At 32.9% G+C, this 13929-nt stretch overlaps 1 protein-coding gene across 7 annotated transcripts in view; it reads left to right on the top strand.

Moving 5' to 3' along the window:
- Positions 1–12487, top strand: part of LOC127730923 (mucin-2-like) — a 53233-nt gene extending 40746 nt beyond the window's left edge. For all 7 annotated transcript variants that reach the window (XM_052239549.1, XM_052239548.1, XM_052239547.1 and 4 more), the window contains 8 exons: positions 1146–1313; positions 2606–2764; positions 3547–3708; positions 6709–6914; positions 7233–7337; positions 8779–8839; positions 9565–9876; positions 12383–12487. In XM_052239549.1, coding sequence (XP_052095509.1) covers positions 1146–1313; positions 2606–2764; positions 3547–3708; positions 6709–6914; positions 7233–7337; positions 8779–8839; positions 9565–9876; positions 12383–12444 — 1235 coding nt within the window. In that variant the 3' untranslated portion in view covers positions 12445–12487. The remainder of the gene's footprint in view (positions 1–1145; positions 1314–2605; positions 2765–3546; positions 3709–6708; positions 6915–7232; positions 7338–8778; positions 8840–9564; positions 9877–12382) is intronic.
- Positions 12488–13929: the final 1442 nt, after the last annotated feature.

The following is a 13929-nucleotide window of genomic DNA, read 5'->3' as shown; positions in this document are numbered from 1 at the left end:
TTTTTCATGCTACAGACTACAAACATTTCATACTATGTAAGGATTGTTTACCAAAAAGAAAACTCAATATAATGCGCTTTTTGATCAAACCAAAATGAAAGAATTAAAAAAAAACAAATATGAGAAAGAGAGACACCAAAGGGATGTTCAAACTCATAAGACGAAAACAAACTGACAATGCTATGGCAAAAAAACGAAAAACGACCAAAAAGACAAATAACAGTATACAACATAGATAACTAAAGACTGAGCAACACGAACCCCACAAAAAAAACTGGGTGTGATCTCAGGTTCTCCACAAGGGTAAGCATATCCTGCTCCACATGTGGCACCCGACGTGATGCTCGTGTAAGTACAAACCCGGTGGCAAGTCTAATTCGGTATGTTACATATGAGGAAAAGAGAACGGGGTTGTGTGGTTACGACAATTGGAACACATCCGTCGTAATCTGTGAAACAGATATTCCATAACGGTCAACTAACTTGTGATGGCGTCCGTAAAGATTTCGAAGGGAAGATTTGAACTTCACCACTATGAACTCCTGGTTTATTAGCTTCCTTGTAAGCAACAACTCTCGATCAAGAATATCATAATAGGAAATACAAGATGGCTATTATATTAGAAATAAAATAAAAAAAAAAACGGGCTCACCATACTAATTGTCTTGCTACGTAACAAAAAAAGGTAAATTTCAGTTCATTTTATTATCAAACTTAGTTATACAAGTTCTCTTCTTACAAAGCACAGTTTTTGATGAATACAAAAAAAATAAATTTGAATTTGTATATAATAACAGTTATAGCCATCATATAAATTTCTTCGTTTAATTAAAATTCCCACAAACAAATTTTTGAATGAAAGTTTGCTAAATTCTTTGAAAAAAACTTGACCGATTAATACGGCCATTTGTAATAAAACTTGTAGATATGATCAATCGGAAAGCTGTTGTTACCCTGTTTTGAAAAAGATTTAAACAAAGAACATATACAATAAAAAAACATTGTTCTAAAATGAAATGGCTTTACCAAATATATTTGTATGTATGTCATATCCTTATCCCGAAAATATTATCTTTTCGAACGTTTAATCAAATATCTGATATTATAAAAAAAAATATAATATGCTATTTATTTCTTGTTGGCAGTTAATGGAAATTGGAATGAATGGACATCATGGTCAATATGCACAACATCTTGTGAAGGTGGCATGAAGACTAGAACAAGACAGTGCAATAATCCGCTACCTATGTGTAACGGGTCACCTTGTGAAGGTCAAAATCAAGAATATGAACATTGTAACATCGATGTTTTATGTAAGTCATTTTCCACTCTTATCTGGTATGAGATATGATTCTTTTTGAAGAATCAAAATATACCCCTATTAGCTAAATGAAAGGAATCGTTATCATTTAATTTTAAACGTAGCTATGGGATTATTTTTGATACATATTAAATGATTATGATTTAAAACAAATATTGTTCTTTAATTTTAAATGGGTACTTTACTTCAATAAGAATTTAAAAAAAAATAACAATTGATACATTACTAACAATGGGAGTAGGCTCATACAGGATCTAGTCTTTGAAACAAAAAAAAATCAACGGGATGAAGTCTTTTAAAACGTGTACCATATATATATAACCTTGAAAGTGTTATGTAACGATCCTTTCCTCCCTCAAAACCTGAATAGACTGATTTTTTTTATTTGTTTTGTAAGATTTGTTCCCAATATTTTACAGTAAGTTATTAATTCCAATCTTTATATTATTTGTTTTGCTTCAATTTTAAAATACTTTTTAAGTTTCAAGATATACACGAAATTAACTGATGGAGTTTTTGGATGGAAATTGATGATTTGTATAATCAAATAAATTGAGAATTATTTTTCGGCTGGGGATTTCAAGTTCAAGTCTTGAATTGTAAACTAACTTCAATTTCATTAGTATTATTTTTTTCTTGAATTAACCGTTCAAGTAGAAAAAACATCTTAACCAAAGATGTTATATTTTAAATAGAACCTTTTACCTGCGCTCTCAATGTCGTGTTTAAATTAGTTTTGTATGGAAATCAAAGAAAAATACTTCAGTACAAAATTAAGACATTAATAATTTTTCTTACTATGTTCTTACTTTGGTAACTTGTTTTCTATGGTGGCCTATTTCTGCCATCGAGATAAATCTGAGTTGACATAATTTATCTCGATAAGTTAACATAAATCAAGTATTTTGACGACTTATCGGGATTTTATCTAGACTTTCCAACATTAAATTAATGTACCACAAGTCTTACATGTTATGTTTAGACAATCGTAGAAGAATAAGGGACATGATATCGCGATAAAAGATATGTTACCACAAGTCTGTCATGTTATGTTTAGACAATCGTAGGAGAATAAGGGACATGATATCGCGATAAAAGATATGTTACCACAAGTCTGTCTTGTTATGTTTAGACAATCGTAGAAGAATAAGGGACATGATATCGCGATAAAAGATATGTTACCACAAGTCTGGCATGTTATGTTTAGACAATCGTAGGAGAATAAGGGACATGATATCGCGATAAAATATGCATCCCATGAACATGGTAGAATATCTACTCTAGGTTGTACAACAAATGATTGGAGCGATTGGACAGAATGCCCAACAAGTTGCAGTAATGGTGAAAATCAAATACGGACTCGCCAGTTTGTTATGCCGTTTAATTCAACAAGTTGTCCTGGTGTTGAACTGGTTGACACTCGTGAATGTAGCTTTACTAATTGTAAGTTTTTATACAATATGTCTATCGCGCTGTTGTCAAAATGAATAAAAGCATAACATGTTAACACTACATGTACATGTATACACATATTTATTTTCGTAAATCCCTTTTTATGTGCCACTCTTTTTTGTCTGTGACTAGAAACAGACAATGTTTCTGTTTTCTTTATGTAGATTGGGTTTGCATTGTGGTAGCAAAGTTTCCAGCCACGCACCACCTTCCATAGTTATAGGACTATTAAAAAATTCAAACCGATCATCTTAGCTTCAAGACAACTGCCACAATATTTAGACCCCAAACTATATGTACCATTGAAACAATAAAAGAATTCATTTCTTTGAAGCTAAAATCTTGAATCTAATTGGTTAATTACATGGATGTTAATTACATCCGGCTAAACTATTTACTCTGTGGTATAAAATTTAACCAAAATTCCCCAAAAAATGCAAAAATAGCAAAAACAAAAGTTTGCCCATATCTAAAAAACAAAGAAAAAAATTTGCCAAAATCCCCCCAAAAAATCAAATTTTGCCAAAAGTCCTAAAACTTGAAAAATCAAAAAAGGTAATATTTGACAAATCACAGCAACATCGATGTTGAAAAAAATGTTCAGTAGAATTTCTTCATAATAATTTTTTTTCAATTTTACACACCGTCTAGAAATGAATAAATAAACTCATTATAGATAAAACTTCACCCGCGTGTGTAAAATTCCGTACAACTCTGATTACACCAAGATAACTAAAACTATCAGCGTTTTGTACTTTTCTTTTTAATTGTAGGTGAATGTATCTATAACTATGTCCCGGCTGATCAATGTTACAGTAATAATGGAGAAGACTGTGGCAGTGGTGTAAGAGAATTACAGGGCACTTTACAAAGTGGTAGTGAGGATTGTGCTGACCGCGATACAATTTATGAACAATGCCATCTTCCATCATGTGGTAAATATATATCCAAAGCTAATTTCTTTGTCCTTTTTTCATCATTAACACAAATGTGTCAAGTGTTATCAAAACAAAAATGTGTTATCAAAACGAAAATATACAGATCGAAAAACCGGCCCTCGTCATTTGCTTTAAAACCCGTACATTGAAGGTAATTTTGCATTTTCTTTTCTTTTTCCCCTCCTTGACTGAATCAAGCTGTTTGTTTTTTTTCCCTTCATTTCAATACAAATAATCGACATCATATCAACATAATTAAACATGAAACCCATTTCCCTCGTATTTTATATTGTTCTTTTCGTGTTTTGAACAGAGCGTATTTATTTATTTTTCCCAATCCTAGAATTACGTTTTATTTAACAGAATCTTGGAATACTTTAGAAAAACAGTACATAGATAGTAGGATTAATTTTAAGGACTAAATGGAAGTAATAATGGGTGGGTAATGAAATTTTACCAATTATTTCTTGGTGACAATGAAACGTCGAAGACCGTCCGTATAAACGACGGCAGATACGAATGCACGAGATGTATTGCATTCTAAGTAAAGCAGTCGCAGACATTTGCCGAGTAACTCCGGAATGCCATGCGATAACGTTACGGAAAGGCATGTGATAATAGTCGGAAGTATGTGATAAATTTTTCATATCAGCCCTCTTAACACTATTTCGGAAAATACGGAATTCACGTAAATTTAATGCTATTATCATACTGTAAAATTTATAAGTTATTTGCTCAAAGTATATGATAATATCTGATTAATACATGGCATTTTTCATATCAGATGTATTATCAGCCCAAGGTACAATATCGAAGGCTCGAGGGCTGATATTGACCAAGGACTGATAATACATCTGATATGAAAAATGACATGTTGTGATCTTTTTATCATATGCTTCAACAATGGAGAAAAATAACAGTTTAAGATATTGATCCTTTTAGGTGGTTCTCAAGTAGAAGTTCAAATCTTTTTATCCTATACTTCAGCAGAAAAAATACATACAAGAACTATTTTTAAAACTTTGAAAAAAATGCATTTTATTGTATCATTTGTTTTTCAATACTAACACTCAAAATATATTTTCCTGTTTCCTAATATTTGTTTTTTTTCTATCCTACTTCGTTATGTTTTCCACTGAAAACGTACCATTGAGGTGTATTTTCCGGATTTTGCCGAGTGACGACGAATTGCCATGCGATAACGTTGCGGATAGGCATGCGATAATAACCGGAAGCAGTTAATAAAAGTTTTCATGTCAGCCCGCGAAGATATGGAATTTACGTAAATTTAATGCTATTATCATACTGTAAAAATTATAAGTTATTTGCTCTAAATGTATGATAAATACAGTTCTCAGATAGTTATAGGTTTCATAATGAGTGAGAATTGGATATCGCATGATATCAACTGAGTTATTTAATTTCAATTTATGATAATAAACGAGCCTTCGGCGAATGTAATAAAATTTGACAAAAAGAAGATTTAAAGGTGAAAAGTGTGAGTGTTTTGTTTATTATCGGAGAAATCACATATGTCCGATGCCATGGATGAAATGAACATCGTCTTAACCTTTGCAAGTCAACAATGACCTTACGAATAGCAAATTGAGGGGCGGATCCAGGATTTTTCAAAGGGGGGATGCATAGAATTGAGTCTTTTGCCGAGCGGAGCCAGGCGAACAAATTTTTGGACCTTTTTTTGGCTAAAAAACATAAAATAAGTGTAAAATGCACTAATTTAACGGTTCCTGACATGGGGCATGTATATTTCATAGTGAAAGTGTAAGGGTTGGACATTTTTGATGCCGTATTCTCCCCATTAATTGTCTATTATAAAATGATTGGATGGACCCAAAGCTATGTACCAATATATATTTGATGTGGGATTTGTCAGTAAAAAATGGACATGAAAAAATTCGCCCAAGCCAAGTCAGTCACTGAAATAGAGGTCACAACTAGCATCTGAAGAATGCATTGCGAATTTGTGATTCGCACCCCAGATGCATTTGATCATACATACTAATATAATTGATGTTTTACTTTATTCACTTATCAATAAAAAATAAATCCACAAAAACATTTATTGAGAGTTTCTAGTGATGACTTCTGTACAAATCTGTCTTCTAAGCCATAGGGTTCACCAGAAGCATCTTCCTCGGATTTTGTCGAAAAATCGTCAATGATTTTTCATGGTCAAGTTCAATGTTTTTATGGACATACAAAAGTAACAGGGCATTTAAGCGTTCTTCTCCCATTGTACTGCGCGAGAAGGTTTTAATATACTTTAACGACGAGTTTGCCCTTTCTGTAGAACTGGATGTTACGCTGGTCAATGAAAGTGAGCTCAGAACTTTAACGATGTTTGGAAAAATCGTGCTACACACTCTTGGGTCTGTTATGGTAGACGTTATTGTAGACGGTCTGTCGGTCTGGTCTCGCCATAACTCGTTCCAGAGTCGAAACTCCTGTCTAAAAGAGTCAGGATATGGCATGTCAACTTCGTAGTAACCGACAATGTCTTCGATAGTATCATCTGATGTCTGATGCTTGGAATCAAAGCCAATGCCCTTATAACGGAAATGACGGAAATACGAGCGAATAATATCTTTATAAGTAACGAATTGTCGCATACAAATTAAATATACGGGAAATGGCAAAGTTAACGAAATATAGTCTGATTAATCATTTTACAGTCTTAATTAAAGAAAAAAAAAGTGCAAGTAAAGGGGGGCGTACGCTCTCTACGCTCCCTCTGGATCCGCCACTGAAATTGGAATGTCGTAATATCGTCTCATGATGCTGGATAAGCCAATCAAGTAAACGCATTTTTCATATCACTTTTGTATCACACTCCGTGCAGTGATACTAGAAATATCTCTTCATTCATGAAACGGATAACAGACCACAACCATTAGAGTGATATTATTAACAGGAATCAACATTTGTATTATATTACATTCTCATTTAATCATCCACGTTTTCTTATTAACGTTTTAGTATGTGACAAGGAAAATGAAATGTGGAGTGTATATTCTACATGTGTTGAAAAGTATTGTGCCAACATAACAAGTCCTGTAGAAATTAGTGCTGATTGTGATCACGAAGGCTGTATATGTGGAGAAGGTTATTTTAGGAATGAATTACGTGAATGTGTAACATTTGAGGAGTGTGCTAAATGTCGGTACAATGGCGTGGATTATATGGTATGTTTGGTTTATTGTGTTGGGTTGATGTATCATTAAAATTAAATAAAACTACAATACAGATAAAATTACTTTTGTGGTTTGATATCAATAAAAGAAAGTCAGATAAATTTGTTTATCCTGCAATCAGCCAACAATTACACAAATTACAAGAGTACAAATAAAGTTCGTCATTTTTCTTTTTGCCATGTTGTTGTCTTTCTTCCTTCAACTAATGATTTTTATTGTTTTCTTTGTTGTAGTCTGGAATGACTCTACAGTAGAGTAGTACCATAATAGGCTAGGTCATGCTTAATATATTTTTCGTTTATATTTCAGCCGGCTGATTTCATAAACTCTGAGGATCGGTGTGAAATTTGCGAATGTATAAATGGTGAAGTAAAATGTACGAGACAGTGTAATGAACCTACTGAATGTCTACCGGTATGTATAGTAAATGTACTTTTCACAAATCGTTGAACGATGAATGTCTATCGGTATGTACAGTAAATGTACTTTTTACAAATTGTTGAACGATGAATGTCTATCGGTATGTACATTTAATGTACTTTTTAGAAATCGTTGAACCAGTATATGTTTTTTTTTTTTTCATTTTTAGAAAAATTAATTCATTAATCCTATTTGTAATTTATATGGTCTTAGATTTGTGAGTGAACGTTCTGGAAAATATTCTGTATGTATTAGCTCTATGTGCTTTGATTAATTGGACTTAAATTACATTCTTCAGAGAGAGTGGAAAGTTCAATATTCCAAGTCAGATTCTATATCATATTTTGGTACCCCCCCCTCCCGTACCACGAGGGGATATAGCATGTTGGGGAGAATATAGCAAATCGCTCGAGCTAGCTATCCGTCTGTCTGTTTTTCATTGATTTTGTCACTATATTTATCTATATTTTTTGGGAAAATACCTATAGCACAATATTTACCTTGAATCGGATTGATTGATTGATTGTTATTTGTTTAACGTCCAGTGGCAATGATTTCATGCATATTCAGAACGAGAACAAATTAACAATTTATACAACAAGAAGTTCTGCAAGGAAGACATACTTGTTGAAAGGGTGAGATATTTGGACTGCCATTGAAAATAAGGTTATGCTGGATAGGAGCAGAAATTTTACCTGACACCAGACCACATACGAGGTCATCAGAATGTTGTTGCAAGAGTTCTTTAACGTGCAGAGAGCGTGGCACTTTCCCTTCACGATGCATCAGATTTAACGTCCCTATTCCGACTAAATTATTTAAATATCCTGCACAGCTAATTGGCTTAATGTACGCCCGCTTTTTCTGGAGCGGGAGAAGTCCAGGGATTACCATTCAATACCCCAATCAACCCTTTGGATTCCTTGTATCGGAAATCCACAGTAAAAAAGTCATTCTATTATTTGAACATTTGAATTTCAAAAGATTTCAATATTAATGTCCCTTCCCTTGTTTAAATGCTTTTATATGTAAAGAGTCGGTAACATTTTCTATACTTTGGATAGACAGAAAATTCTAGTGTTGAGGAATATCAATAAATGTTGGAATGATGCAATGAACTAATAAGAGTTGATATTGAGATTAATGTTGTAAGCTATGATTTTAATGAGGATAAACTTAGAATTGTGGATTGCAAATTATATGATAAGTTCCTTAAACCTATCGTGTTTAAAAGTAATTATGTGCATGCTTGCATAACCAGTCTTTGGAAAAAGAACAAACAACACAAAAATTGATCCACAAATGAAGCTTGCATGTTTTTCAATAAAATTTGGCAACAGTAGTTTACCAATGTTCATAAATAAAGCCACCATTTTCTGAACTTAAAATTTGTTTGATATATACCCGAATGATCAATAAACTTGTCCATTTCTAGGGCGAAGTACTTGATTACGAAACAGACGATGCTTGTTGTCGATCATGTATTCCAGAGCAGAGTAAGTATATAAAAACATAAAGTGAATTATGTGATTTTTTCTCATTATACTATCGTAAAAGTAGTCGTAAATGATGGAGGGAGATCTTGCTCATTAAATCATGTTCTAGTTGATGTGTGAAATTTGACCCGAACATGCAACTGCCGTGCCAGTATGAGAAAATAAGGAAATGTGACATGATTGAAAAACAATACATGGTGGTCATATAAAAACAACACATGGTGGTCATATAAAAACAACACATGGTGGTCATATAAAAACAACACATGGTGGTCATATAAAAACAACACATGGTGGTCATATATAATCAAAACATGGTGGTCATATAAAAACAACACATAGTGGTCATATAAAAACAACACATGGTGGTCATATAAAACAACACATGGTGGTCATATAAAAACAACGCTAGTGGTCATATAAAAACAACACATAATGGGCATATAAAAACAACACATGGTGGTCATATAAAAACAACACATGGTGGTCATATAAAAACAACACATGGTGGTCATATAAAAACAACACATAGTGGGCATATAAAATCAAAACATGGTGGTCATACAAAAAAAACAACATGGTGTTCATATTAAAAACCCGACACCTTTTGTTCATATAAAAACAAAACATGGTGTTCATATAAAAAAAACAACACACGGTGTTCATATAAAAAAACCACATGGTGCTCATATAAAGATTATAGATATTGATATCTTTATTTACAGCTACATGTAAAATGGTTACTGAACGTAAGGTTCTTGAATATGGCATTGGATCCAGCCTTTGTCGTACAAATGGAAGTATAGAAATATCATACTGTTCTGGTGGATGTGGAACCAGTTTTATGGCGCCCCTTCTTGTACTAGAGGGAATAGATACTTCAATTTCCTTTAACAAACAATGCAAATGTTGTTCAGGAACAACTGAAAGATTCCAGATTTTGGATATTGTCTGTGTTGACCCAGCTGGACCGATAAAGGCTTACATTCCTGTTATAAAACCTGGGTCCTGTAAATGTGATGCTTGTTTAATAACAGGTAATATTGAATACAAATTCACATATAATATGATGACAATCCGATAAAACAAATAATACTTTTCTGATATATTTACATGAATACAGTATGCAAGCTTTACCAAAGACAAAATAGAACTGAATATTATTTACCTCCTTTGTTAAGAAGAGATGATAATCTTATGGTTAGACAGGAGACAACTACCTGTTCAGAACCAAATGATCAGCTAAGGGTTAGATAGGCGAAAGCTACAAGTTTAGAACGAAATGATCATCTTAGGTTTAGACAGGAGACAACTACCTGTTTACAACGAAAAGATCATCTTAGGGTTAGACAGGAAAAAACTACCTGTTTACAACGAAATGATCATCTTAGGATTAGACAGGAGACAACTTCCTGTTAACAACGAAATGATCATCTTAGGGTTAGACCGGAGACAACTACCTGTTTAGAACGAAATGATCATTTTAGGGTTAGACAGGAGACAACTTCCTGTTTAGAACGAAATGTTCATCTTAGGGTTAGACAGGAGACAACTACCTATTTAGAACGAAATGATCATCTTAGGGTTAGACAGGAGACAACTACCTGTTTAGAACGAAATGATCATCTTAGGGTTAGACAGGAGACAACTACCTGTTGAGAACGAAATGATCATCTTAGGGTTAGACAGGAGACAACTACCTGTTTACAACGAAATGATCATTTTAGGGTTAGACAGGAGACAACTACCTGTTTACAACGAAATGATCATCTTAGGGTTAGACAGGAGACAACTACCTGTTTACAACGAAATGATCATCTTAGGGTTAGACAGGAGACAACTACCTGTTTAGAACGAAATGATCATTTTAGGGTTAGACAGGAGACAACTTCCTGTTTAGAACGAAATGTTCATCTTAGGGTTAGACAGGAGACAACTACCTATTTAGAACGAAATTATCATCTTAGGGTTAGACAGGAGACAACTACCTGTTTAGAACGAAATGATCATCTTAGGGTTAGACAGGAGACAACTACCTGTTTACAACGAAATGATCATCTTAGGGTTAGACAGGAGACAACTACCTGTTGAGAACGAAATTATAAACTTAGATGTAGACAGTAGATAACTACTAAACAGCTAAGGTATACACTATTCGAATCAGCAATAACTTTAACAGGATACCATGGACGGGTGCCTCTAGTGGAGCCAGAACTGATTGTTTCCGAAGAGCGCAAATGTTCATCCAGGTCTTTAGTGACTCGTGTTTAGAAAACAAATTTAATCAAGATAGTATATGTCGAAAGGAGTTTCCTCCAATAAACCAAACAATTTCCAAATAAAACATTCTTCATTTGAAAAGGAAAGAGCAAACACGCAGCAATATTCAGAAAAAAACCTAGTAGTGTTAATTCTCAATATAAGACATAACATTTGTTTGGTGGTAAGTTCGAAGTATTTTCAGGAATTGTTGCAGCAAAAAGTTATATCTATCCAACATAATCTGAATTTAGATATTTAAACAAATTTGATAAAACTAAGGACAATCGTAAATACTAAATAATGCCTAACTTATTTTATTGTTTTTGTTATTTGTTGTTGTTGTTATTTCGTTGTTGTTTTTGTTTGTTTTTTTTATTGTCTCCAACAAAGCCAAAGATGAAATTTCGTAACATAAAAAGAACAGTAATATACGTAAATTTTGTGACATTTATTTCCAAAATGAAATATAGTTTTGGCTTGTGCAAGATATATTGCATATATTGTAAGCTAGTAAGGTAGAAAACATATTCTATACCAACATTGGGATGTTTTGGTGATATAAAATCAGCTTACCTCCTGTAATATCATTCTTGCTTGTATATAATTTTAATGAATATGAAACTAACGCTTTATAAAGCCGGGTTAGGTCCGGTAAGGCCTTTTTTGGTCCAAACTGAATATTGAGTCCATTATTTCAAGATGTTGATGCATATATGTGTGAGAAAGTAAAACAGGTTTTTTTGTTGAATTTTACTTACGAAGCTTAGTCAGTTACACCACTAGTAAATTTGAAATAGAGATTTTTTGTGAAAATTGACCAAATCTTTTGGATTTCAGCACAGCCTGGGCTGACAAACATAGGGCACAGGGTTCAACAAACTATATATTTATCTAATTTATTTGTTATAGCAAACATAATGTAAAAAAAAAATTTCTCCGCATGTGCAATATGTTTCAAGTCGCAAAAACCTATTAAAACTTGCCATCATGACGTCATAAAAAGAACGCTGATGCGTAACATTTTGAAAAAAAATTTCCTGTCTTGTCATTGTTAAAGCTTTAATACAGTTTGAAAATGGCCATTTAATACTAATTTGAAAATTAGAGACCATATTGGGGCCTTATATATTGATGATGATGGATGACTGTTAAACGTCCAATGGCAAATTAATTGCATATTTTGTACGAGGGGCCTTATTTAACATAATATAATTGACCCGAATTTACATGTTTTTTTTTCTTTTAGAAAGGTAATAAAATATACATTTTTTTCTTTTTCAGCATCTGGAGTGGTACAAGAAAAAGCTGCGAAAATAATCGATAATCTGAACGATATATTATAGTACTTTCCATATTGAATTGTTATTAATAAATGTTTGCATTGCATTCTCTTCGTTTTATTTCGTCGCTGTTGTTGAATGTGTTGGTCTTCGACTTATGGTTATTGATTGCCCCTATATATCGCCTCCTCCTCTTTTTTCTTTTTACAGATTATCAAAAGTCAATGTTTCTGTCATGTGGTAGAGTTGTACAAAACGTATGTCTTGTCATGGTGATTATTTCTGCTGTTTACAGTTTCTGTCCATCTATCAGTTTTCAAGGTAAAAGGCTAAAATTGGATTAAATTGTCATTTTAAGCAAATTATTTCTATTAGATCTATAGGTTTAGATTGATAGCTATAGTCATTTGGCATACATTGTAGTTGTAAATGTCTGTGTATAATATTTTTCAAAATTATGAGTGGGAATGGAACAATTGGTCAAAGATCGTCATTTGAAGGAAATGATCCTTATAAAGAGTCTTCTGATAATTTTTGGTGGAAATAGAAAGTAGGTTTATCTTGATATTCTGAGCATTTTCTTACCCTCGTCATAATTTCTCTATCAATATAATGAACAGATGATTTTTAATTTATTAGACAATTGCTAACAGTTTTACCCAGGGCGGGGAAAAATGAGAAATTTTATACTATCTTTCCCATGAATCCTTCAGGCGAAGTTTTGCTGAAATTTATTTCAGTGAAAACAAGAGAAGAGGTGATTTGCAGTGTATCCACAAATTCAAGTGTCTATACATTATATGTAAAGCGCTTAGTCGCGCTGATTCTGGGAAAAAGTAAAATAACAAAAACACCGAACTCCAAGGAAAATTCAAAACAGAAAGTCCTTTATCAAATGGCAAAATCAAAAACTCAAACACATCAAACGAATGGAAAACAACTGTCATATACCTGAATTGGTGCAGGCATTTCCTTATGTAGAAAATGGTGGAAAGGCTGTGAATACAATTAAGAGAAACTGACAAAAATTTGCCATCTACACCCTAATTCAGGCATATTAACTTTTGGTGGTATTTTACTTTTTAAACACTAAACCTTCCCGGTTTAATCTCGATTAGTTGATCAAAAATGTATATAGAAGAACAATTCAGAAAAAAAACACGTAAAATAAACAACGTCAGAAAACAAAAGACGCAATATAGTTGTCTTTTTGGCAGTCATAACACATCTCCTTATTGTTATAAATTAACCATATCGTATCATGCGATGCTTTCACTTACTGAAAGCAAGCTAACGAGGTGGTATGCAAATTATTGGAAGAAGAAGAACGATACTTAACCTATGCTTTACAAATAAAAACGTTCTATCCTGTAGCATATTCATGCGCAATTTTGAAATGAATAATCCATTTGTGATTTAAATAATCTAGACAAAATACATCAAACGATAGCTACAGTAGTCGCATTTTCACCAAAAGTATCAAGTATTGAATCTTTAAGTGTTGAATATGGCTGTGAATCGCACAAATCGCCCGACAAACGAAAACTT

Source organism: Mytilus californianus, unplaced genomic scaffold, assembly GCF_021869535.1.
Source record: "Mytilus californianus isolate M0D057914Y unplaced genomic scaffold, xbMytCali1.0.p SCAF_2, whole genome shotgun sequence".
NCBI lineage: Eukaryota > Metazoa > Mollusca > Bivalvia > Mytilida > Mytilidae > Mytilus > Mytilus californianus.
Note: the sequence above shows the minus strand (reverse complement) of the source record. Positions and strands in the feature narration are given on the sequence as shown.